Source organism: Panthera uncia, chromosome E1 (assembly GCF_023721935.1).
Source record: "Panthera uncia isolate 11264 chromosome E1, Puncia_PCG_1.0, whole genome shotgun sequence".
Classification (NCBI taxonomy): domain Eukaryota; kingdom Metazoa; phylum Chordata; class Mammalia; order Carnivora; family Felidae; genus Panthera; species Panthera uncia.
This window is the reverse complement of record NC_064814.1, coordinates 5,045,840-5,067,061: the sequence shown is the minus strand read 5'-3', so window position 1 is coordinate 5,067,061 and position 21,222 is coordinate 5,045,840. Positions and strand designations below refer to the sequence as shown.

The following is a 21,222-nucleotide window of genomic DNA, read 5'->3' as shown; positions in this document are numbered from 1 at the left end:
CCGGAGCCGGGCGCAGGCCGAGCGGCGCGGGCCAATCAGCGGCGGCGGCTCGCGGCCCCCGAACGTTGGGACAGCGGCCCCGCCCCGCGCCGTTGTTTGTGGTGTCGGCGGCCGCGGGAGCCGGGCCGGGACACTCGCCGGGCGGGCGGCGGGCGGCTAGGGGTCCGGAGGCCGCGGGCGGGCGGGCGGCGAGCGCGAGCCGAGAGCGGCCGGCCTCCCGCGGCCGCCAAGCCGGAGTCGCGCGGCGGCCGGAGCCATGTCGGTGAACATGGACGAGCTGCGGCACCAGGTCATGATCAACCAGTTCGTGCTGGCCGCGGGGTGCGCGGCCGACCAGGCGAAGCAGCTGCTGCAGGCGGCCCACTGGCAGTTCGAGGTGCGCGCGGGTCGAGGCCCGGGGCGCGCGGCGCCGGGGAGGGGGGCGCTCTATTTGTGTCGCCCCGTCAGGCGATCCGCGGCCGGGAGGTGTCGCGTGGGGCGCGGGCCCGGGGCCGGGGGCGGCGCGGAGGGGCCCTGCCCGCGGGGCCGACGGGTCGGCCGGGGGCCGATGGTGGGGGGTGGGGGTGGCTTCCCGCCCCCGTCCCCGTTAACCGCCGCCCTGCCGCTGTGTTTGTCCGCAGACCGCCCTGAGCACGTTTTTCCAAGAAACCAACATTCCCAACAGCCACCACCACCACCAGATGGTAAGCGGGGCCGGGTGCCGGCGGGCGGGCGCGGCGCGGGCGCGCACCCCGGCCCGCAGCTCGCCCGGAGCCGAGGGCGCGGGCCGGGGGCCGCTGTCAGCCGCGGGCGGTGACAGCCATGTTGCCGGGGAGCGCCGCGCCGCGATGTAAACAAAGAGCCAAAATGTCTTCCAGGAAAGAGCGGCTCCCGGGGCCGGCTGGCTCGCCCAACTTCGTGGGCCGGCCTCCCAGGCGACTGTACCTCGACCTCGGGCCTGGGCCGGGAGCGCTCCGCGGGGCCGGGGGCCGGGATGGCCGGGGGATGGGGAGGGGGCTCAGATGGGATGGTAACGGGTCGTCTGGGAAAACTGGGAGCCCGGGTGAAGGACCCTGAGGGGGCTGGGAGCTGGGGCGTCTGTGTTTGCGGAGAGCTCCCCCCCGCCCCGCACCCCAGCCAAACAACCCAGCCCTGCAGGGAACAGGAAAGGGATAAATCCACCCAGGCTCGGGTAGCGCTAGGCTCTACCCGGAGAGGTATGTTCACTCTTTCCTGTTGTTGGAAAAGGGACTTGCCCTGAGCGTGGAGGACATACGGATTTAGACCAGATAAGGACAAGAATTTGCATTTAACCCCAGTACGTAAAGACACATAAAAGTACAGGAAACAGAAGCGGTTGGGGTCCGGGTTTGCTTTCTTTTCCAAGCCGGCCCCCCGGGGCCTGAGGCTTTGCCCTCCTGGCCGGCGGGGGTGTCCTGCTTTCCAGGGGCGCAGGACGAAGCTTTCACTTTAGAGGCTTGAATGCCTTTCCCTCCCCACCCCTAGTTACCTATTAGCTCTGTTGGGGGGGTGGGGGTGGGGGGCGGGGAGGGACCGGGCTCCGCAGTAGGGATTGTAAAACATTATTCCCCAGGAGATCTGTTGTGGCTTTTGGAGTACATTTTTGGCATTTTAACACTTGGTGTCCTTGCCCACGGCTCCCTTCTCAGCTGCTCCCTTTCCTGGAGAAGCTGCACGTGGTTCTGTGTTGTGTCTTATCCTTGGGGCCCTGTTTTCATCTAGGTGAAAGGACAAGTGGAAGGGTCTGTCTTGACCTTTTAACCAGCTTCTCAGCTTGGAATGGTTTATGCTGTATATAAATCAAAGGACAAAAAACGTCTTGGAATATGAGGGGAGAATTGTGCCGGCTGTAGGGCTGTGGCAGCTAAGGCCAGGTTCCTTGTATAAACCGTGAGGGGTCCTCTCCAGGAGACCTTGCCCTGCGTGTGACCATGGGAAAGCTCTGGCTTCCACCTTGCACTAGAACCTGGGAGCCCCCTGCCTCTCATCTCTCACAAGAGCCTTGGGGTTTGCTCCACCAACTGTAGCCATTCCAGAAAGCCCAGGGGCTTCCAGAACAAGCATTTTGTGGTGCAGTGAACAGGGAGAGTTGGGGCTAGCGGCCCTTTTTAGGTCCTGTAGTTCCTTCTCTGCAAATCCCAAGGGATTATAATCTCCCTCTCTCCCTCCCTCTCTGTCTCTCTCTCTCTGTCTCTCTCTCTCTCTCTCTCTCTCCCTCCCTCCCTCTCCCTCTCCCTCTCCCTCTCCCTCTCCCTCTCAATCGCTATACCCCACGTGAGGCTGGAACTCACAGCCCTGAGATCAGGAGTCCCAGGCTCTTTCAACTGAGCCAGCCAGGCGCCCAGGGATTATAATCTCTTAAAAGCTTCCCTCAAGGCAGGTGGCAGATTTTGTAACAGACTTTATAATCTCGGGTATCCATCAGCCCGCCATGTATTGAGTACTTAATCAGCACAGTGGAGAATGCCATTCCTGCCCTCAAGGAGTCTAATTTTAGAGAGAATCCAAGGAAAAAACTTAACAACAAAGAGAACAGTAGTGGCATAATACCAGAAGTGACCCAGGGCACAGGTAGCTGATAAATGATTGTCCTGTAAATTACTGTACAGTCACACAGCTATAGGCATCTTCCCAGACAAGGGTGGGGGTGTGGGTGGGGGGCTTGGGGCAGCTCTAAGAGTGAGGCACTGCATCGCAAGCAGGGTGCAGTGGACACTGGGTGTGCTTGAGGGCTGGAAGCTTCGTCCACAGTTGTTAGAAGCAAGGAGCTGCAGGGGCTTCCGGAGCATGGGGTCCAAACCCCTGCGTTTACCAAAGTAGAGAGAGAGAACCTCAGAAAGGTGAAGGAACTTGCAGGAGCTCACCCAGCCAGGTGGGCACGGGATGCGCCCGGTCCCCGCGAGCCAGACCATTCTCTGCAGCGGGGTGGGTCGTGGAGGCCAAGCTTCGCTGGCTTGGTCAACTGGGGAAGTCACGATGCTGTGATGCAATTGGCCTCTACCCCCACCCCCCATTCATTGTTTCCTGCTGCCGAGAAGTCAGCCCTGGGGTGGGGGGCGGGGAACAGAAGGGAGGAGGGAAGCGGTCGGTCTGGGTGGGGCCGGGCCTGCTGGGAGCCCTTGCGGCCGCCCCTGAGGAAGACAATGGTTGGTGCTCCCTAGCTGCTGGTAGGGAGCTGGCCCAGTTAATAGGACTGCTTCTCCCTCCTCATTTCTGCCTGGGATTTAAAAGCAGAGCTGTGAAAGCGCCCTCTGCGAGGTGAAGAACCCTAGAGTCTTGTCTCCCCCGCCCCCCCCAGCCCCGTGCCTGGGGGAGGGGCTGGTGTTGCTAAAATTAGGAGAAATTCAAAGAAGTACTCTCCTGGCCTCCCCGGAAAGGGAGAAGCTGCTGGTGAGGTCAGAACAGGCTTTGTGTAAGGCCTTGCTCTCTGCTGCCCCGGGCCGCGTGCCCCTGTGGGACACTTCTAGGTGGCACCCTCAGCCCCACCACGCTGCACTACCCCTCCCCCCCCTCCCCCCATAGGCGGGGAGAGTCCGCCACGCTACCCCAGCCCTTGGCCCTTCCTGGCGGGGGTCCCTGATCAGAAAGGGTGGCGGATACTGGAGAGTTCGGGGGGGGGTTTCCCTCCCAGGGTCGTGGCAGAAGACAGCAGGTTTTGCGGTGTTTGTAAAGGTGCCCCCAGGAGGCGGGCTGAGGGACAGAACAGGCCGAGACTTCTGGCAGCCTCTGGCTGCCACATCATGGGAGAGATGCTGGGGACACAGGAAACCCAAATCCCTCCCTGGTTTTTGTCCTCCGGGAGCCGAGGCATGAAGTTGTACTTAACTCTAAGTGCAGATGACTCAGGGTTGGGTAGAGATTAAGAGCTGGGTCCCGCAGATCTGGGACCCCACCCCTACCCCCACCCCCAGGAATTCGAGCCTGGGAATCCCATCTTCTCAGCTTGTAGTCTGCGGTGGATGTGCCTCGGTCACTTGACTTGAGCTCCAGGCCTCAGTTTCCCCATCTGTGCCCTGGCGTCGTGAGAAGTGGGATAACAAAGTGTCCAGGGCCTGCTGGCTGGTGCTGTTAGTGCCGAACCAACCCAGACACTGAGAAAGGGTAGCTTCTGGGCATCAGAGGGAGACCCTGGGTCTGGCCGCCTTCCTTTGAGCAACAACCTCAGAACATCTGAGGGCGGATTATTGAGGGAGCCAGCTGGTTTCTTACCCAGGGTGAGGCGCTAAGCAATGGTGTCCCGGGCTGCTCTCTTGTCCTCACTTGAATCTGACACCCTAGCTTCTGGTTGGAATTAACCCTTTACTTCTGACGCTCCTCGGGATGTCGCTGCCTGGCATCATGAAACTCTCTTTGGTTTTGATGAAAATCGTTGGGGTTTGTGTGTAGTGACTGGCTCAGGGTGGAAAGGGTGCTTTTTCCTGTAGAAGCTCCTCGTGGACTGGAAAATGGGAATAACGGAGGGGCTGGCCTTGGGGGAGCGCCACCAGAAGGCTCCGGTCCAGGGGGCGTGGCTCCACGTTGGGGGCGGGGAGTGTGCCGGTAACCCTCCCCACACCTGTGTTCTCTTCCAGCAGATGTGCACCCCCAGCAACACACCTGCCACGCCGCCCAACTTTCCTGATGCACTGGCCATGTTCTCCAAGCTTCGTGCCTCGGAGGGCTTGCAGAGCGGCAACGGCCCCATGACGGCCGTGGCCTGCTCCCCCCCTGCAAACTTCAGCCCCTTCTGGGCCTCGTCCCCCCCTGGCCACCAGGCCTCTTGGATCCCACCCTCCTCGCCCACGGCCCACAGCTTCCACCACCTGCACCACCCACAGCCCACGTGGCCCCCCGGAGCACAGCAGGGGGGCTCCCAGCAGAAAGCCATGGCCGCCATGGATGGCCAGAGATGACACTGGATGCTGCCAGGCGCTGGGCTGGAGCTGGGGGGCAGCCCAGGGTCGCGGAGACACAGGAGGGCCAGGGTGGGGGGAGCTGGGGCGGGCGGGGGTTTCCTGAAGATTGCACTGGAAGATTTTATAAAAAGAATTGTTGTGGGGGGGGCGGGGCTAGTAAACTTCCTGAGCCACTTGGGTCCTTCAGGAGTTTCTCTTCAGGCAAGTTTTTTCTCTTTTTAATATATAACTATAATATATAAATATATAAATGTAACTAATGTATGAGAATGGAGCTGGCTGGTCGGGGTCAGCAGGGAAGGGCCGGAGCGTCCTCCCCTTTGGGCCGGCACCCCTCCCTCCACCCCTGGTGCCGGGGCAGGTGCTTGGGGGCCAGGTATCTTGCTAGCTGCCTCCCCTCAGAGGTCATGCCTTCTGGGATCAGAAGAGGACCCCCGTGGAGCCACTCCAAGGAGTTCCGCGGCGGCAGGGGCTCCCAGAAGTGCCCGGCGGCCGGAGGGGTGGAGGTCTCCTCGCCATGGGGCGCTGTCCCCACCCCGGCTTCCTCAGCGGCCCCGCAGCTCCCGGGGTCCCCCCCATCTCCAGCTGGATGTGCGGGGCTTGTGCGGAACTAAGGAGCCGGCTTGGGTCAAAGGCCCAGGCTCTGCCTAGCCGGGGGACCCGATTCTCCACGGCCACCCTGCCTCTCCCGCTGTGCGTCCCGTCCGAGTGGGTGACAGAGCGGAGAGCTTGCCTTTGGATTTAGTTCCCAAATCGATCATCTCACCAGGGTGAAATTTTAATTTAAAGACTTAAAAAGAGACTTTTCTAACTTTCCTGGTTTGCGGTGCCTTTATTTGCCTTGGTAGGAAAAAAGCGCTCTCCTGGGGAAGAGGGGCCGGGGCGCCCCGGCTGTGCTGTGGTTGGAGGGGAAGGGCTTCCTTGCTAGGTGGCTGGGCTGGATATTCTGAGGAGGGGTGTCCAGACCCCGGCGTTGAGAGGACAGGCTGGGTCCCGTTGAGTATGGAAGGGAGAAGGGGAGACGGGGCCTGACTTGGTGACCATGACCCTCTCCCCTCTCCCCTTGGCCCTTGGCAGTGGGGAGTGGCTGGTGCTCAGCCCTGGAGCCTTTGTCTTGTCCGCGGTGAGGGGAGCTACCCCTCCACTTGGTGGCAGCCCTATCCTCTGCCCCTGCCCCCAGTCTGGACCCATCCCCAGTATTCTGTCCTCGGCCTTCTTCGGGGTAGCCTGTCCCTGAGTGCGTGTTGACTGGCCATACCCCAAAGGTCAGCCCAGGCTGTCAAGGATCCAGAGAGACGGGATGTGTCCCCACAGGAACTGACCTCCTTTTGTTAGGACCTTCCCCACAGCCTCCAGGCAGTAGAGTGGAGGCAGAGATTCCTGGCCCAGTGGGCCCCTTCCTCAGGTGACCCTGCCGTGCGGGTGGTCTGGGCGGCAGGAGCCTATTAGCTGGCTGGAGGAGTGGGTGGCTGGCCCCAGGGTCGGGGCTCCTCCGTGAGCCTCATGCTGGAGAGGAGGGATGCTACCTGGAGTCCCTTGTCCCCCCAAGAGCTTGTTTTCTCCCTCTGAGCAGCCAGAGCCCGGGAGTGGGCCCCCGCTGTAGCTTGGGGACAGGAAGGTCTGGGAGTTCACGCCCAATGCCTGCTAAGCCAGCCCGCCCCGCTCCTGGGTCTTCCCGCACCTTCTCTCGCTGGGAACCCTGTAGCAGCTCCCCTCTGCTTGTGATGGTTTAGGGGCCGGGTCCGTCCTTTCGGTTTTGTTTCCTGGTTGGAAACCCCTGGGGCTCCTCCTGGCCTCCCCCCACCAGCCAGCCCACCTGTGCTTTCCCGGACTGCCAGGGGAAGTCCCTGCGGGGCACGTGGGTGGCCTCGGGACCACAGCCCGGGTGAGGGTGGGCGGCCGGCCCAGGTGCGGGGAGGAGGGTGGGCCTCCATTCCCTGTCCTTTCGTGGGCGCGGGGGAGGCCTGGGTGCGGCGGGCCGGCTGTCCTGCTGCTGCCGCCCTTCCCTGCCAAGCTGGTGAGTTTGGATTCTAGGCCAGGGACACGGAGCCAGCAACCTTCTGACATTTCTCAGGGTGCGAAATGGGAGCCCGAGCAGGAGCAGAGGGGCTGGCCCTCCCCTGCCTCCTGCTCCAGGAGAAAAGGGCACCGGCTGTGAATCCGGGACCCCACACCCCGGGCCCCGGGGTTCAAGCTGCTCCCCTCCTCTCGTCCGGAGCATTAGGTCATGCACTGCATGATGCGTGAAGGTGAAAGCATCTCAGGAGATGGGGACAGGAGGGGGACGTCCCCTCCCGCGGGGAGCCAACCCCACCCTCCGCTTGCCCGCATGGAACTGGGGAGAAACCCTTTTTTGGGCAGTTTCCTGCCACACTTTCCTTTACGGTGTGATTTGTCACCCCATCTTCTCACACCGTAAAGCAGGCCTCCGGTGTCAGACATCCCTTTCCCATGTCGGGGAGATGGGGACTGGGGCGGGGGGGGGGGGGGGGGGAAACCACCTGGAAGATGGTTAAAACTGCTCTCAGGACTTCAGAGGCCTTAGTGTGAGGGCGGCCCCCTGCCCGGGGTTGGGGGGGGTGGGTGCTCCTCCCTTGCGATTGCTGTACCTGCTGAGCTCAGCCCTGCCCTTGCCCCTCTGTCCCCTCAGACCTGCCGGGACCTTTAGCACAAAGGACTCGGGATAGCGGTAAGAGCTCTCTTGTCTGTCTGGGGCTGGTGGAGCCGAGCAAGCTGGAGCAGGACAAGGGCTTGGCCTCGAGGCCACCTGGCAAATGGCCGTCACCAGGCTAACCCCCTCCTGACACACTTCTCCGTCTCCCTGGGGAGGGAGGAGGGGAACAGGGAACCGGCCTAGGCCAGCCAGGCAGCACCGCCCCCCCACCCCCGCCCCCCGCCTCGTCTAAGCCCCTGCTTGCCTCTGCAGCAGCCACGCAAGGGTACACTGCACAGGACAGCAAGCAGGAACCTTCCCGGGCGCACTGGTCCCCCCTGGGACGCCGTGCCAGGAGCTGGGCACTGCCAGAGCCATCCGTGGGGGAGCGGCTGCCGGCTGCCACCCTCACCTCTGCTTCAAGGTACAGACACTGGGAGCCCCAACCTCTCCACAAAGCCCCAGTGGGCCCAGACGGGAAGGCCGCAGCCTCCAGGCCCAGCTGGGGTCCAGAGTGAGCTGGGGTCTGGCCTCTGCTGCCCCTGCCGACCCCTGGTGCAACGCTCAGCCCTCCTGAAGCCCTTGGAGGGCAGCTTCATCTGTTGGGTGAGGGGGTCGCGGTCTAATTCCCAGGCTACAGGTCATTCCTGGTTCTCCAAGAGAAGCCCCCCGCCCCCGGACCTGGGGGCAGTCTGGAGGTGCCTGGCCTGCAGGGGCCCCTCCCTTTCCACCCCATCTTCCTGAGCTCAGACCAGAGAAGCCTCGCTGCCCCAAGCTTCTTCCTAAACATTTATTTGTAGCTTTGCTCAGTGAGCAGCGGTGGACCTCGGCCCCCGGGTGGGCTCCTCGAGACCCTCCCCCGGCGGGACATCCAGGTGCGCGTCCACATCCGCCGGCCGGTTTCCCATCTCGCTGGGGCTGGGCGGGTGGGCCACGTTCGGCTGGGAGAGGAGCCCCTCGGAGGAGACGGGTCTGTCTTTGCGCCGATGGGAAGGAGCTGGGAGACACGGGTGGCTCTGTCTCACTGCCCACACCCGCTGCAGCCCGCCACAGCCCTCCCCAGCTCGCCCAGAGCCCGGGGACGTCAGGAGCCGCCCCACTAGCCAGGCAAGTGGGGGCATAACGCCAGAGAGGGGGCCCGTCGGGCTGGGGTGCTCAGCGCAAGCCCTCATTGGAGCTCCCGAGCAAAGCTCCTTTATAATCTCCATGAGTTAAAAATAATCAGGCTCTCCGTCAGTGGCCAAGAACCTGCCTCTTAAGTAATGTTTCCTCTATTAATACAGGGACTATTTAGGCAATATTCACATAAATAGGTGCAGGAGTTTTTCCTAAGACTGCCCTGCCCCCCTCTCCTGCTCCCGTAGCATTTGAGGTGCCCTCACGGTGGACAGCGGGATGCCAGGGAGAAGGAAGCAGAGTTCCCCCACAAAAACCGTTTTGGAAGCCAGGGTCACAGACCTGCACCCTCCGTCCACTACTGAGTCCTCTACCCCACGCTGCTACCCTCTGTTACCAGCGCAGGTTCCGGAGGCAGCCAACTTAGGCTGGAATTCCTAAGAATTTAGTTCTGCTGCTTCCTCCCTGTGTGACCTTGGGCAAGTACCTGAACCTCTCTGTGCCTGTTTTCTCAGCTCTAAGTGAGGCTAACGACTAGAACTCTTTCCTACATGTAAAGCTCCTCACAGTGGCCCAGCTGGTGAGGAGCCCTCACATTCAGATCCCCTTTCTTGGGGGCCGTGACACTAAGGGCACCAATCCAGCAGCGCCCCTTTATGGACAGATGAGGAAACAGGTCTGGAGAGGGGGGAGGCTTGCTCAGAGTCACTTGAAAGTGATCTGGCCTCGTGACTCCAGGCCAGTGTCCTTCTCTGGCCCCCACATGTGGCTGGACCCTGGGGGCCCCCGAGCGCCCCCCCCCCCCAGACTTTCAGGCGGGATTTAGCCCCTCAGGGGAGAACAGGGACTCTAAGGACCTTTCAGGCCTGGGAGTGAGGAGAAGCTCCTCGCCAGACAGGGTCAGAAGGAGGGATTCTCGGTGGGGAGAACCGCCCATGCCCACCAGCTGCCGAGCAGAGCTGAGCACTAGCCCCAGGAGCGTGAACACACAGGAGTGCGGTGGGGGGGTGGGGTAGGGGTGGGGATGAGGGCTTGGGGGGTGTGGCTTGGGCCTGGACCCAGAGCCTTGGCTATAGCCCTGCCCCTATTTCCGGTTCAGCGAGATGGGGAGAGTAATGGCATCTACCCCACAGACCTGGCGTGTGTGGAGAACTCAGTAAAGACGGATTTTCTCTCTCCTCCCTCCCATCCCGTCTCTCAGCTTCCAGGCGCTTCCTCTCTCCAGGGAATTAAGGGCAGCTACCAGGCCTGGGCCCGAAAGGGGGCCGGCAGGGCAAGGAGGAGAGGCCCCGGGGGAGGAGGGCAGTGGTGGGGCCACCTGGAAGGAGGCTCCAGCCGGAGGGAAGCTACCTGAATTGTTGCCAGCCAGCATCTGAGCACTTTGTGGCCGGGAGGGCAGCTGGCTGCTGTCGCTGAGAGACTGCTGCCGGTGCGTGTGCGGCCGGGGCTGCTTGGCCTTGTGCTTTGTCATCCCCGAAGCTGAGACCGGGGCTGGTGGGGACAGAGGATGGGAGGGTCAGTTCTGAGACACCGAGGGAGAGCTCTGCGGGGCCCCGTGGGGACCTGGAGTGGGCTGCAGGGCAGATGGTCACGGCCGGCCCCAACTGGGGTCCTTGTAAGCACACCATTCGTTTCTGTGTCCGTCCGTCCATCCGTCCACCCGCCCAGATATCCTCTGAGGACCCACGCGCACCAGCCCCGTCTTGGGTGCGGGGTGAGTTCTGACCGGGGCTCACAGTTGAGGAGGGGAGGCAGCGAGACAGGTGCACACGTGGCTCTGAGACCAGGTGGGGAGTGGGGGGGGGGGATCAACAGGGCCCCGCAGGTCTGGCCAACTGGAGGTGGGCATCATGGGGATGGGAGATTCACTGAGTGGTGGGGGGCTCAGGAGGAGCATTTTGGGCTTTGAAAAAGGGGTAGGAACTCGGCCCCGGTGGTGCTGGAACAGGGGCTGAGGCAGTGAGGAGAGGGAGCCTGGCATAAATACGTGGCCGTGATGTCCCAGCTCGTCGGCTGAGGCCGGACAGCTGTCCCCCACCCGCAACACTGACCTGGAGCTTTCAGAGCCCTGAACGCTTGGGATCGGGGAGGCTGCAGAGGAAGGCAGGCAGCCAGATCCAGTGGCCCCATGGCCTTCCAGGAACTGGACAGAACCCCGGGGACCCTTGAGCAAGGAGGCTGAGGAGCCTCCGGGCCACCTGGACACTCACTGTCTTTGCTCGGGATGCCCGGCAGCCTTGTATCTATCCGTCCCTTGTAAATATGTCCATCCAGGCCCAAGATATCCACCTCATCATGCTGTGGGGACGGGCGGGCATCCGTTACCATGCGGCACCTTAGGGCTCGCCCTCTGGTCCTTCCTCCACGAGGGCCTGGGGCACCGAGTGACGTCCTCTCCCGACTCCCGGCACCCAACAGTGCTCAGAACCCTCCCCCGGGCTCTGGCAGCACCAGGGTGAAGGGAGGGCCCACGGTGGGGGTGGGGGTGCCAGATGGGCCGGCGGCCAGGATGCCATTTCTCCCAACGAGGCACGAGGACCAGAGGCTTTAGCTGGGACTGTTTAAGCGGCCTCAAGGCAGAGGGCTGGTCATCCGCCCTTCTGGCGACTGGCGGTGGTTTTTCCAGAATGACTGGAGAATTCGGGGTCATGTCAGGGCCCTGCTCCCGGGCAGCACCCCCAACCTTCATGGCGATCTGGATCTCCTCGGTGGGGTACAGGCCCTGTGACAGGTGCTGCAGGCGGTTGCGGCGGTAGGGGTAGGTGAGGGTGTGGCTGCCCCCGCAGCGCCGAGGCGCGCTCGAGTAGGTGTAGTCGGCCATGTCTGGCACCCTGCGATGAGGACAGCAGGGTCACCGGGAGCAGCTGTGACCTGGGACACACCTAAGGGGATGGGGCAGTTGTCTTGGGCCGGGGCGGTGGGGGCGGAGGGGGGGTGTCTCTGGGAGCCAGGGCAGGAGCAAGGGATGGGAAGGGGCGAATGCATGAGGAGAGCGACCCTGAAGACCACTCTTTCTCCCCCTCACCGCCCCCCCCACATGCGCACGCACACCCACACGCACTCTCCCTCCCTCCCTCTCTGGCAGGGCTTCCCCCAGCAGTGGGTGAGACGTTCACAGGGCCGTGCCGTGGGCGGGCCGAAGCCGAGCCCCATGGGGGGACGGGGGGCCGGTCCCGGGGGTCCTACCGTCTGTGGCAGGGGGAGCTCAGGCACTGGGCCTGCAGCAGCTCACGGATCATCTGGCTGCTGGCCTTGACTGAGCCTCCAAAGTGGATCTGCACCTTCTCAATGTCCATCAGCATCTTGGAGTGCATGGTGCGCAGGCGTCCCACGCTCCGCTCCATGTGCGCCAAGTCGCCCCGAGGGAAGGGGGCACAGCCCAGCTTTAGGCTGGGGGGGGGGGTGGTGGTGCAGGCAGATGGAGGGGTCAGGCGACTGCAGCCACCTGAGCCCACACTCACACAGACCCTGGCCCCCTCCCTCTCTTTATGCCTCTCTAAACAGGACCGTGTGTGGGCAGGAGCCCTTTCCCTAGCACCCTGAGGGACCACAGCCAGGCTTCCCCGGGAAGGATTCCTGAGATGAGATCGTGCGGAAGAGCCAGATGGGGAGAAGCCCAGCGACTCCAGCTAAGGCTGGGGGTCCTTGGCCCCGCACACTTGGCCTTGCCTACGTGGAACACCTACAGGGCTCCAAAGTGCAGTTTGAAACCATCCTTACTGCGGAACCCCCAGCCTTGGGAGGAGGAAACGCAGTGGGGAGGAGGGCAGGAGCCTGAGGGCGCGTGCAGTATGTCCCCACCTTCTCCCCCCACATTCACTGAGCCAACCCTCTGGCTGGCTGATGTCGGACCCCTGCCTTCCCCCCACCGTGCTGGGGTTGCTGAGACAGCTGAAGCATCTGGGGGGTACGGGGAGGTAAAGAGGAGCTCCCCCAGCCAGCCAGCACCCTTGGCAATGTCCCACCGGGACCCCCAACAGGGACTCCAAGGCAGGTGATTACGCCAAGGCAAGTAAGATCACTCTTACTCCTTCTGCGAAGAGCTGGGGCGGGGGGGGGGGGGGGGGGGGGGGGGCGGCTAGCCCAGAAAGTACTCTAGTGGCTCCCACCGTCCCAGCCAGGAGAAGGAGCCCTCCACACCCACCCTCCAGCCTCGGCCCCTGCCTCCCCTGCAAAGGGGACCCCGCTGCCCCGTCCGTCCGTACTTGTGGCTCTGCTGCCGGATCTGCTCCAGTTCAAAGACCGTGTAGGGGCGGATGGAACGGTGCCCGGGCAGGCCTGGGCCCATGGGAATCACAGGGATAATTCTGGGCAGGGACAGAGGGGAGGAGGAGGGTTGGAGAGTGAGAAATCCCATCGTCCAAATCTGGCACTCCACGTTCTACGTGCCTGCGGAGCCTTCCTGTCCAGGGTCTGGCGGAGGGCAGGTCGGAGGGCCGGCAAGCAGTCAGGCATACAGGAATGGACCCGTGGGAGAGGAGACGAGACGAGGGAGGACAAGACTCGGAGGCAGGTAGGGAACGGGCGAGATACAGCCCCCCTGTGCCCGCCCTCATTATGGCCACCAGCTGGGGTTGGCCAGGGGGGAAGCACTCACTGTCCGGTCACAGGTGTCTCCAAGGGACGGTCGCACGAGAGGCAGTGGAAATGTGCCAAGAGCTGCCTGTGGGGAGTGGGATACACACAGAGGGTGAGAGCCCTGCCCAGGGGCTCTGGAATGGGAGAGGAGAACGCAGAAGGGCTTGGCCCCCTGCAGGCCAGGCGGCTGGAAGCTCGGCTCACCACGGTGGCAGACCCCAAGCCACCAGAGGCAGATCCAGCCCTGTTCCCTGGGAAACCCACTAGCTTCTAGACGTGCCTGCTGCTGGGCGCTCACCCAGCACCCACCTGTCCTAACCCAAAGCCTGCCGGCCGGGTTTCAGAGGGTCCCTGAGGACCTGTGTGAACCTCGGGGGCCCTCTGGCGGCCAGGAGTGGAGATCCTGGGATTCGAGCCTGCTGTGGGCTGGGCCCCCCAGGACCAGGCTCAGACCTGGGGACCTTGGGCCCCTCCCTGTCACAGCGACCCAGCGGAGCTCGCCCGCTACCCGGAAGCCTTAGCCTCTCTCCCCTCCCTTTGTCCACCGCGGTCGTCACTAGCCTGAGCTGGAAGAGCTTTTCGAGCTCTCAGATTCTGTCACGCCAACTTTGGGGTGGTCCAGTGGGATCGGCCATCCTCCCAGCGCACACTGCGTGGGAGCTGTTCATCTGGGGACCCCCAGGACCCACCCACCCCAGGCAGCGTGTGCCAACCCCGCCCCCACGCGTGGGCCAGGCCTCACTTCCGCATGGCCGCTGCCTCGTCCGCCTGGTAGAGGGGAGGGCGCTCTTTAAGCTGTTGCCGCAAGGCTTTCCACCGGTCCTCCAGCAACTGCTTCACGGGGTCCAGCTCCAGGCGGTCCAGCTGCGGGCCGGGGTGGGCCACCGGTGAGCTCCGGGAAGGCGGGGTTCGGGGCGGGGGTACGGTGGGGGGGGGGCGATCTGCGGCACCTGGAGACGAACTGCCATCTGCCCTCACCTTGCTGTCCATCTCCACCAGCAGCTTGTCCAGCATTTTCTGCCAGTCCCGCTCCTGCCCGCTCATTTTAGACATCAGCTCCTGCATCATGTGGTTCAGCTGCTCCGTGGTGGCGTCAAACTGGACCCGGCTCACTTTGGCCTCCAGGGCACTCTTGTCAGCTTTCTGGCCGTGAAGAGAGGAGGGGGTCCCCCAGATGGGAGAGGGAGCCCTGGAGGGGCCGCATTGCCCTGAGGCATCAACCCTGGACGTTGAGCTCTGCCCCCTTCCCCGCCCCAATAGGCTCCTCCCCTCCCGGCCTTCCAGAGCTTCCAGAGAATGACCGGCGAGATCTCCTGGGACACAGGTGGCTCTTCCAGGCCGGGCCCTTACCACGTCAATCTCCATCTCCAGGTGCTCCCTGTTGGCCTTCTCCTTCTCGAGCTTCTCCAGACCCTGGTACAACACCTGGGAGGCCGAGGGAGCAGAGGATGAGGAGCGGGAAGTGAACGGCCTCACCCCCCGCCCCCCAGCCGCCCTGCCGGCCCCTCACGTCAATGTCCTTCTGCTTCTGCCGATGGTCCTCGATGAGGCTGCCGGTGGTGATGTTGAGTTTCTCGCAGTCGCCCTGTACCTGCAGGATGGCGCTCTGGATGTGGCCCAGCAGCTCTTCGTCCTGCGGGGAGGTGGCACACAGGTGTTGGGCGCCGCCCCTTAAATCATCGCCCAGCAGGTGACGCTGACTTCAGACCCCTTTTCTGGCTCTCCTCCGCAGTTGCCCCCTGCAGTGGGGAGGCTCTCTGCTCTTTTCCAAGTGTCCCCCTAACTGGACGTGAGCTTCAGTCTCCCACCTCCCCACGGACTAGCCTCCAGGGAACTGGCCCCCCTTTGGGGGAGACCAGAACAGGCGATGGAGAGGCTCCGGAGTGGCCCCCGAGAGCTGGGATGTGGCCTACGGTCTCCCCATCTGCCCTGAGCTGGATCTGAACTCCAGAGTCCAAGAGGTAGGACTCAGGGACTTGTGCCCGTCCCTGCCCCCACCAGCAAGCCTGCCCTTCTGTGGGGAATTAAGAAAGGTGCTGGAAGGCTGGCATGAGGGGACTTAATGAGCCCTAAAGCTATGCCAGCGTCCCCGAGGCACACGAATACCTGGCTCTTCACCTCAGCCAGCTCTGCCGTCCCACCCCTACGGAGCCAGCTCTTCCCCGTGGTCTCCTGTCCCCAGAGCCAGCTCTGTTGCTGCCCCCACTGTGACCCCGTGAAAGGACCTGGGACTGTTGTGGGGTCAATAAAGAGCTCCACAATGGAAAACTGGCCCTCAGGCCCGTTAAAGCTCCACCAGCCACTCCCTGCTCTGTGGGCCTCTGAGCTGTGGCTCCCCCGCTGGGGGCCGCGTGTGGCCACACGAGGAGGGAGGCCAGCGGGAATCACCTGGCTCTGCAGCTTGGCTTTCTTGGAGGGCCGGGTGGCAGCCAGATTGGTGACCATGTCCTGGAGCTGCTCGTAACGCTGCACCAGCATGCTGACCTGATGGCCCAGGTCCAGGCTGCAGGCCGGGCAGGCGGTCTCAGGGTCGATCTGGCTAGGTGCCGAGGCCGTTAGGATCTTGCGAGGAGTCATGCTCATGGACAGCAGCGTGGAGGATGAGGCCAGCATGCTCTCGATGATCGTCCTGAGCTTGTCCAGCTGGGCGCGGGCGAGAAGGCAGGTGCAGGGCGGTGAGTGAGGCACGGCCACCTTCTGTCCACACTGCCACTGCTAGCGTGTGCTTTCTGCCCCTGGCCTGTGCGATGCAGGCGGTCGCTGCAGCCTCACAGAGAGTGCGGCCGATGGGAGATGCCCAGTGCCTGTCCTTTAAGTAGTGAATATGGTGCTCAGGGAGTGAAGCATTAATGCTGAATAAAACCCTTGCAGGAGGGAGGTTTCGGGACCTTTCTCCAGCCAGCTCATTGAGTCAAGGCAAGGACATAGCTCTTCTAGCTAAACCCTAGGGTGGTGATGTCAGTTAGCCAGTCCACAAACACTGAGAGGAGCCCGACGACACACCGACACGGCTCCAGGCCCTGGCGACGGGAGGGGTGGGCTCACACATGCTCTGTCCCCATCCAGCGTGTCGGTAACAATAAATCAGTGGGGTCAGAGCTACTTCTGCTGCGGGGGTCTCTCACGGTCTGGGCGGGAGCAGGTTCCTTCCACTGGCTCTCCTGCTCTCTTCTGTTCCCCACAGTCCCGGTTTGTCACCACAAAGGACTGGTCTCGGGTCAGCACCCGATTTGGGGGCAGCCAGTCCCACAGGCGTTTGACCTTTTGCCTGGCTCAGAGAGGGGCTGGGCCAATCTAACCCCCTCTTGGAAGTGTGCGACGTTGTCGGGCCTTGGCAGCCACTGTGGGCCGTGTGTGAGAGATAAGAAAGCTGGCCGAGAGTCCCGCGGAAGAGAGATGTGGAGGTATTTGAGAGAAATGGAGAAGAACAGGGACACAGAGGCACAGGTACACACAGAAACAGACACAGAAAGACAGACAAGCGGGGGGGCCCCCCGGTGAGACTGCCCCCTGGAGGTTCTGCTCTTTCCCAGCCCCCGTAACCCCGTGCCCTTTCAACCGAGCTCCCTTTTGCCTGAGCTCAGTGAGACTCTTGCTCGCGCCCAGAAGAGCCCACACTCTTCTGAAGAGCCCATGATAGCATGTCAAAGGGCCCCTGGGATAAAAAGGATGGATTAATTCTAGAAGAGAGGATGATGCAGTGGAGTTGGGAAGAACGAGTAGCAGTCGTTTGGGTAAGAAGGGGTGGCAGGGACATTCCAGGGAGAGCGGCAGTGTGTTCAGAGAAACGTGGGAAGCCCAGGTGGCTGGAGAATCGGGAGTGTGGAGGCTGGGGCCTCGAAGAGGCTGTGGCAGGAGGCCAGGCCGGCCCAGCAGGGAGCGGCTTCTCTCTGAATATGCCCTCCCACTCCCACCCCTGACAGCCCAGAAGTGGCTAAGCTCAGACATGAGCTTTGGAGTGACGACTCTGGGACACATCTGCTGCTCCTCAGGCCCCACACTGGACAGCTGGCTTTGGGGTCACGAAATGGAACACGCAGGTGCTCTGGCAAACTTGGAAATGGCCCAGAATGGGGCCTCCAGCACCGAAGGGCTCCTGACATGAGTCCCCTTGGCCCAGTGGCTTTTCCTATCTGATCCTTCCACAAGTGCTCAGAGGGCTGTCTAGACACTCCTCAGTGGGGACCCTCTGGGGTGACCAACGGTAGCATCACTCAAGATTTAAAGGTAGACATTGTCAAGAGCGTGTAAAGGGGGGGCGCCTGGCTGGCTCAGTAGGTTAAGTGTCCACCTTGGGCTCAGGTCACAATCTCAGGGTTTGTGGGTTTGAGCCCCGCATCGGGTTCTGTGCTGACAGCTCAGGGCCTGGAGCCTGCTTTGGATTCTGTGTCTCCCTCTCTCTCTGCCCCTTCCCACTTGTGCTCTATCTCTCTCTCTTAAAAATAAATAAACATTAACAAAAAATTAAGAGCGTGAAAAGAGAGTGGGAGAAAGTATTTGCAAATCATATGTCACGTAAGAGTCTAGTAGCCTCACCGCCCACGGCCAACTCTGAGAAGGGGCCTGGTTCCTGCCCCTGAAGAGTCTAGAATCCTTACCTGGTCCTGCAGGTAGAGAGAGGCTTCGGAGACTGAATGTTCCATGCTGACCTTGCCCCGCTCTTGGCTCTCCCTGAGCTCGGCCAACTCCTTCTCAATGTCGGCCACGGTGACTCTGAGAGACGGGCAGGAGGGATGGCCTGGCCCCACCGGCCGCCCAAAGGGCCCAGGCCCACCGGGTCCACCAGGGGCAGAGAAAGATGCACACCAGGGCTCTCCCAGCCACCCTGCAGCAGGTTCCGTCTAGGGAGTCCCAGGTGCCGCGTGTCCCGGAGGTGTGTGCCCGCCTGCTGGCCTGAGAGGTTTCTAGGGGGTGAGACCTGACATCACAAAGTGAGGGCTCTTGAGGGGCTCTGGCAAGTGCTCTCCTACAGCCTCCGACTGGGGAGAGAGACTAGCCTCTTTTTTCCTTCCTAGCCCTGGTGCTGAGCTGTTTTAAGAACTTAGGAAATTTTCACCAGTAACTTGAGCTAGACACGGACACCCTGAAGGGCAGACACAGCCCGGGTCAAAGACAGGGCCCGGTTCAGACTGTGAGTGAACCCAAGGCTCCTTGGCTGGGAATACGTGATGCCAGGACACAGGCTGCCCTTGGCAGGGGCGTTTTACCTGAGGATTCCCAGCTGCGTGCTCAGCTGGTCGTCTTTCATTTCTTTTCCGATTTCCTGTTCCCTTTCGCCCTCCAGGAGCCTCTGTATCTTGTCCAGCTACAAACCCAACGGAAGAGGAAGGTCAGGCAGGCTTGAGTTCTTTGCTTTCTGAACATGCTCCTGCAGCCCGAACAAGCCCCTTTCCCCAGTCCCGGTCCTGGTCCTATCCTCTAACAAGAGCCATCCATCAGAGTGTCCCTTCCGGACATCCATCGATCCATCTATCCGTCCATCCTGGGCATGTGGACAGCTGGCATTAAGAGAGCAGCTGAAGGTCTAGCAGCTCCTTGCCATGACCACTGGCCCCAGACAGTCCCACAAACTTGGCTCCAAGGCTGCTGCAGAGACAGTGGGCTTTGCTGGAAAGGGCCCCATGTGATGCAAGGAGCACAGGCCTCCTTGTTGGCTCGGCTGAATCTTAACAGCTTTGAGCGTCAGGTTTTAGATCCAGGAAATGGACACGGTGATGCTTGAGGTGCGTTTCCTATCTGATGGGTTTGTAAAGATCCGACGAGATGATGTCAGCGAGAGGACTGTGTAATCTATCGAAAGACTAGTGCAAAGTGGGATTGCTGGCTCTCAAAGGCCAAGTGGGTGGACCCTCCCTTACTTACTTTGGCTCTTTCCTGCCGCACTTCTTTGGTCAAGGCCTTTAAGGTCTTCATCTGTTCCTGCAGGTCAGGTGGTATAGTCTTTTTGACTATGAAAATGGAGGCCTTATAGTCAGAAGGGTGGGATCTCCACCAGGCCCCCCGTCCCAGCCCCCCACAGTGAAACTACCCTGGAAAGCAGCAAGATGTACCTGCTTTTCCTGGTGACTGGGTGGAGGCGATGGGAAGAAAGCAGAGGGGGGTGTTTTCACCCCATAAAAATCCACCTGATGCTTAATATTCTAAAGGGCTTTGGGACTACTGACCCACACTTTCCACCCAGCTCTCAAATCTTAATTATTCTCTGGTCCCACAGCTGTGAACAAAGGTGAAGTTGAATTCTTCCAGGTCCCCCCCCACACACCCCTGGGTGCTACTGCCGCCCTTGCCCGCTGTCCTCAGCTGCTGTCCAGAGAGCCTGATGAGGCATCAGAGCCACCTTACTCTTCTGCTGAGGCTTCTTCACTTCTACTGGTTTAATTCCAGCTTTTGGACCCCCAAGGCTATGGTAGAACCCAGAGTGGCTTTTCAAGAAAGGATATGCTATTGGCAACGACTCAGGAAGAAACTCAGCTGCCAGGAGAGGAGGCCGGGGGGAGGTTACAACACAGTGGTCCCTCCTCCACATAAGTGGTACCTACCCATGAGTGAAAGCAAGTACTGTAACTTCTCTAAGTCCGTCTGGCCAGCCTTCTCCTCATCCAGCTCCTTCATGTTCTCCTTGAGCTCTACATAAAGGCCAATGAGCTCTCCCATCAGACGAAATGTTTCCACTGCTATAGGGAAGCTGGGAGACAATTTATCCAGGGAATCATGTCTTTCGCTCTGGACATTGACCCTTCCGGATGAGACTCGGTAGAGATCGTTGAGAAAGACTGTACTCTTGGCAGAGGTGGCTTCTTGGCTTGGGGTAGTCTGGACAGAAATTCCAGCTCGGTCTGAGGTATGTGTTTGTTGTGGATCCACACTGACCTGGAGCTGATCTACCCCAGGAAAGCCTGGGCCCCGAGGGCCAGGGTACGTTAGGTCACGGGATTCTGGGATAGAGTATGACTGGTTGTGCTGGTCTGCACCTGGTTTTATTTGGCCGCCCTGATCTGTGCCCGGATGTATCACGCCTGGCTGGTAAGTTTCTGATAAACCCTCTTGGTCAGTACCTGGTGGTGCCAAGCCTTGACCGGAGAGGAGCGGTGACACCTGGCCATGCTGACCTCTGCTAGGAGGCATTACACCATGCTGATATGGATATGGTGATATAAATCTTAGAGACTCCGGGTGGAATGTTGGAAAGCCACGAAGCTCTGTGCTTGATGGCATTGAGCCTTGCTGATCTCTACCGGGTTGCCTCAAGCCACGCTGATCAGTAAGAGGCTGCATGAAACCACGTGGAAGTGCACCAGGCTGGACCAAACCGCGAGGATAGGCACCAGGTGGAACCAAACCTTGTGGATAGGCACCAGGCTCCACTGAACCGGGAAGATATGCACCTGGCTGTAGCAAACCAGGTGGATAGGCACCAGGTTGAAAAACGCCACGTGGACCTGGGCCAGGCTCTGCCAAACCACGCTGCCCCACTCCACGTTGCACCAAACCAGGCTGACCTGCACCAGGTTGTACCAAATCGGGCTGACCTGCACCAGGCTGGACCAAACCACCCTGATCAGCACCAGGGTAGACCAAACCACGCCGATCCATTCCGGGTTGCACCAAACCAGGCTGACCTGCACCAGGTTGACCCGCACCAGGCTGGACCAAAGCAGGCTGACCCATTTGAGGTTGCACCAAACCAGGCTGACCTGCTCCAGGTTGGGCCAAACCATACTGACTCACTGCAGGTTGCACCAAACCAGGCTGAGCTGAACCAGGTGGGACCAAACCAGGCTGTGCTGCACCAGGTTGTGCCAAAACACGCTGATCCGTTCCAGGTTGGACCAAACCACCCAGATCCATTCCAGGTTGCACCAAGCCAGGTTGACCTGCTCCAGGTTGGACCAAACCAGGCTGAGCTGCTCCTGGTTGCATCAAACCAGGCTGGGCTGCTCCTGGTTGGACCAAACCAGGCTGACCTGCTCCAGGTTGGAC

The 21,222-nt window shown here is 61.4% G+C and overlaps 2 protein-coding genes and 1 long non-coding RNA gene across 17 annotated transcripts in view; 2 read left to right on the top strand and 1 right to left on the bottom strand.

Annotated features, from left to right (window-relative positions):
• The first annotated feature begins 238 nt into the window (after nucleotides 1-238).
• UBALD2 (UBA like domain containing 2) lies at nucleotides 239-5,706 on the top strand. 2 transcript variants are annotated; one of them, XM_049635668.1, is made up of 3 exons: nucleotides 239-376; nucleotides 621-683; nucleotides 4,575-5,706. In XM_049635668.1, the coding sequence occupies exons 1-3, from the start codon at nucleotides 257-259 to the stop codon at nucleotides 4,890-4,892; spliced, it is 501 nt and encodes a 166-aa protein (XP_049491625.1). In that variant the 5' UTR covers nucleotides 239-256; the 3' UTR covers nucleotides 4,893-5,706. The 2 variants fall into 2 exon arrangements, with proteins under 2 accessions (XP_049491625.1, XP_049491624.1); XM_049635667.1 differs by having other exon boundaries at nucleotides 4,572-5,706.
• Nucleotides 5,707-8,324: 2,618 nt separating this feature from the next.
• QRICH2 (glutamine rich 2) overlaps nucleotides 8,325-21,222 on the bottom strand; it is a 32,544-nt gene continuing 19,646 nt past the window's right edge. For 7 of the 14 annotated variants that reach the window (XM_049635653.1, XM_049635651.1, XM_049635652.1 and 4 more), the window contains 17 exons: nucleotides 21,117-21,152; nucleotides 19,782-20,861; nucleotides 19,105-19,190; nucleotides 18,450-18,547; nucleotides 17,841-17,955; nucleotides 15,631-15,885; nucleotides 14,753-14,875; nucleotides 14,593-14,667; nucleotides 14,221-14,385; nucleotides 13,985-14,106; nucleotides 13,262-13,327; nucleotides 12,870-12,971; nucleotides 11,851-12,054; nucleotides 11,348-11,495; nucleotides 10,875-10,962; nucleotides 10,015-10,155; nucleotides 8,325-8,545 (listed from right to left, as the gene is read on the bottom strand). In XM_049635653.1, the coding sequence (XP_049491610.1) occupies nucleotides 8,355-8,545; nucleotides 10,015-10,155; nucleotides 10,875-10,962; nucleotides 11,348-11,495; nucleotides 11,851-12,054; nucleotides 12,870-12,971; nucleotides 13,262-13,327; nucleotides 13,985-14,106; nucleotides 14,221-14,385; nucleotides 14,593-14,667; nucleotides 14,753-14,875; nucleotides 15,631-15,885; nucleotides 17,841-17,955; nucleotides 18,450-18,547; nucleotides 19,105-19,190; nucleotides 19,782-20,861; nucleotides 21,117-21,152 (3,095 nt within the window). In that variant the 3' untranslated portion in view covers nucleotides 8,325-8,354. Of the gene's footprint in view, nucleotides 8,546-10,014; nucleotides 10,156-10,874; nucleotides 10,963-11,347; nucleotides 11,496-11,850; nucleotides 12,055-12,869; nucleotides 12,972-13,261; nucleotides 13,328-13,984; nucleotides 14,107-14,220; nucleotides 14,386-14,592; nucleotides 14,668-14,752; nucleotides 14,876-15,630; nucleotides 15,886-17,840; nucleotides 17,956-18,449; nucleotides 18,548-19,104; nucleotides 19,191-19,781; nucleotides 20,862-21,116; nucleotides 21,216-21,222 lie in introns of all 14 variants that reach the window. The other 7 variants (XM_049635654.1, XM_049635661.1, XM_049635660.1 and 4 more) reach the window with 6 other exon arrangements.
• Nucleotides 20,918-21,222, top strand: part of LOC125926337 (uncharacterized) — an 839-nt gene continuing 534 nt past the window's right edge. The window contains exons 1-2 of the long non-coding RNA XR_007459081.1: nucleotides 20,918-21,005; nucleotides 21,126-21,215. This is a non-coding gene — a long non-coding RNA (uncharacterized LOC125926337). The remainder of the gene's footprint in view (nucleotides 21,006-21,125; nucleotides 21,216-21,222) is intronic.

Excerpts from the sequence above, each read along its gene's own strand:
- UBALD2 (XM_049635667.1), top strand. The coding sequence starts at position 257 with ATGTCGGTGAACATGGACGAGCTGCGGCACCAGGTCATGATCAACCAG. Across the intron at positions 377-620 it reads CGGCCCACTGGCAGTTCGAG|ACCGCCCTGAGCACGTTTTT; the intron begins GTGCGCGCGGGT and ends GTTTGTCCGCAG. Across the intron at positions 684-4,571 it reads GCCACCACCACCACCAGATG|CAGATGTGCACCCCCAGCAA; the intron begins GTAAGCGGGGCC and ends GTTCTCTTCCAG.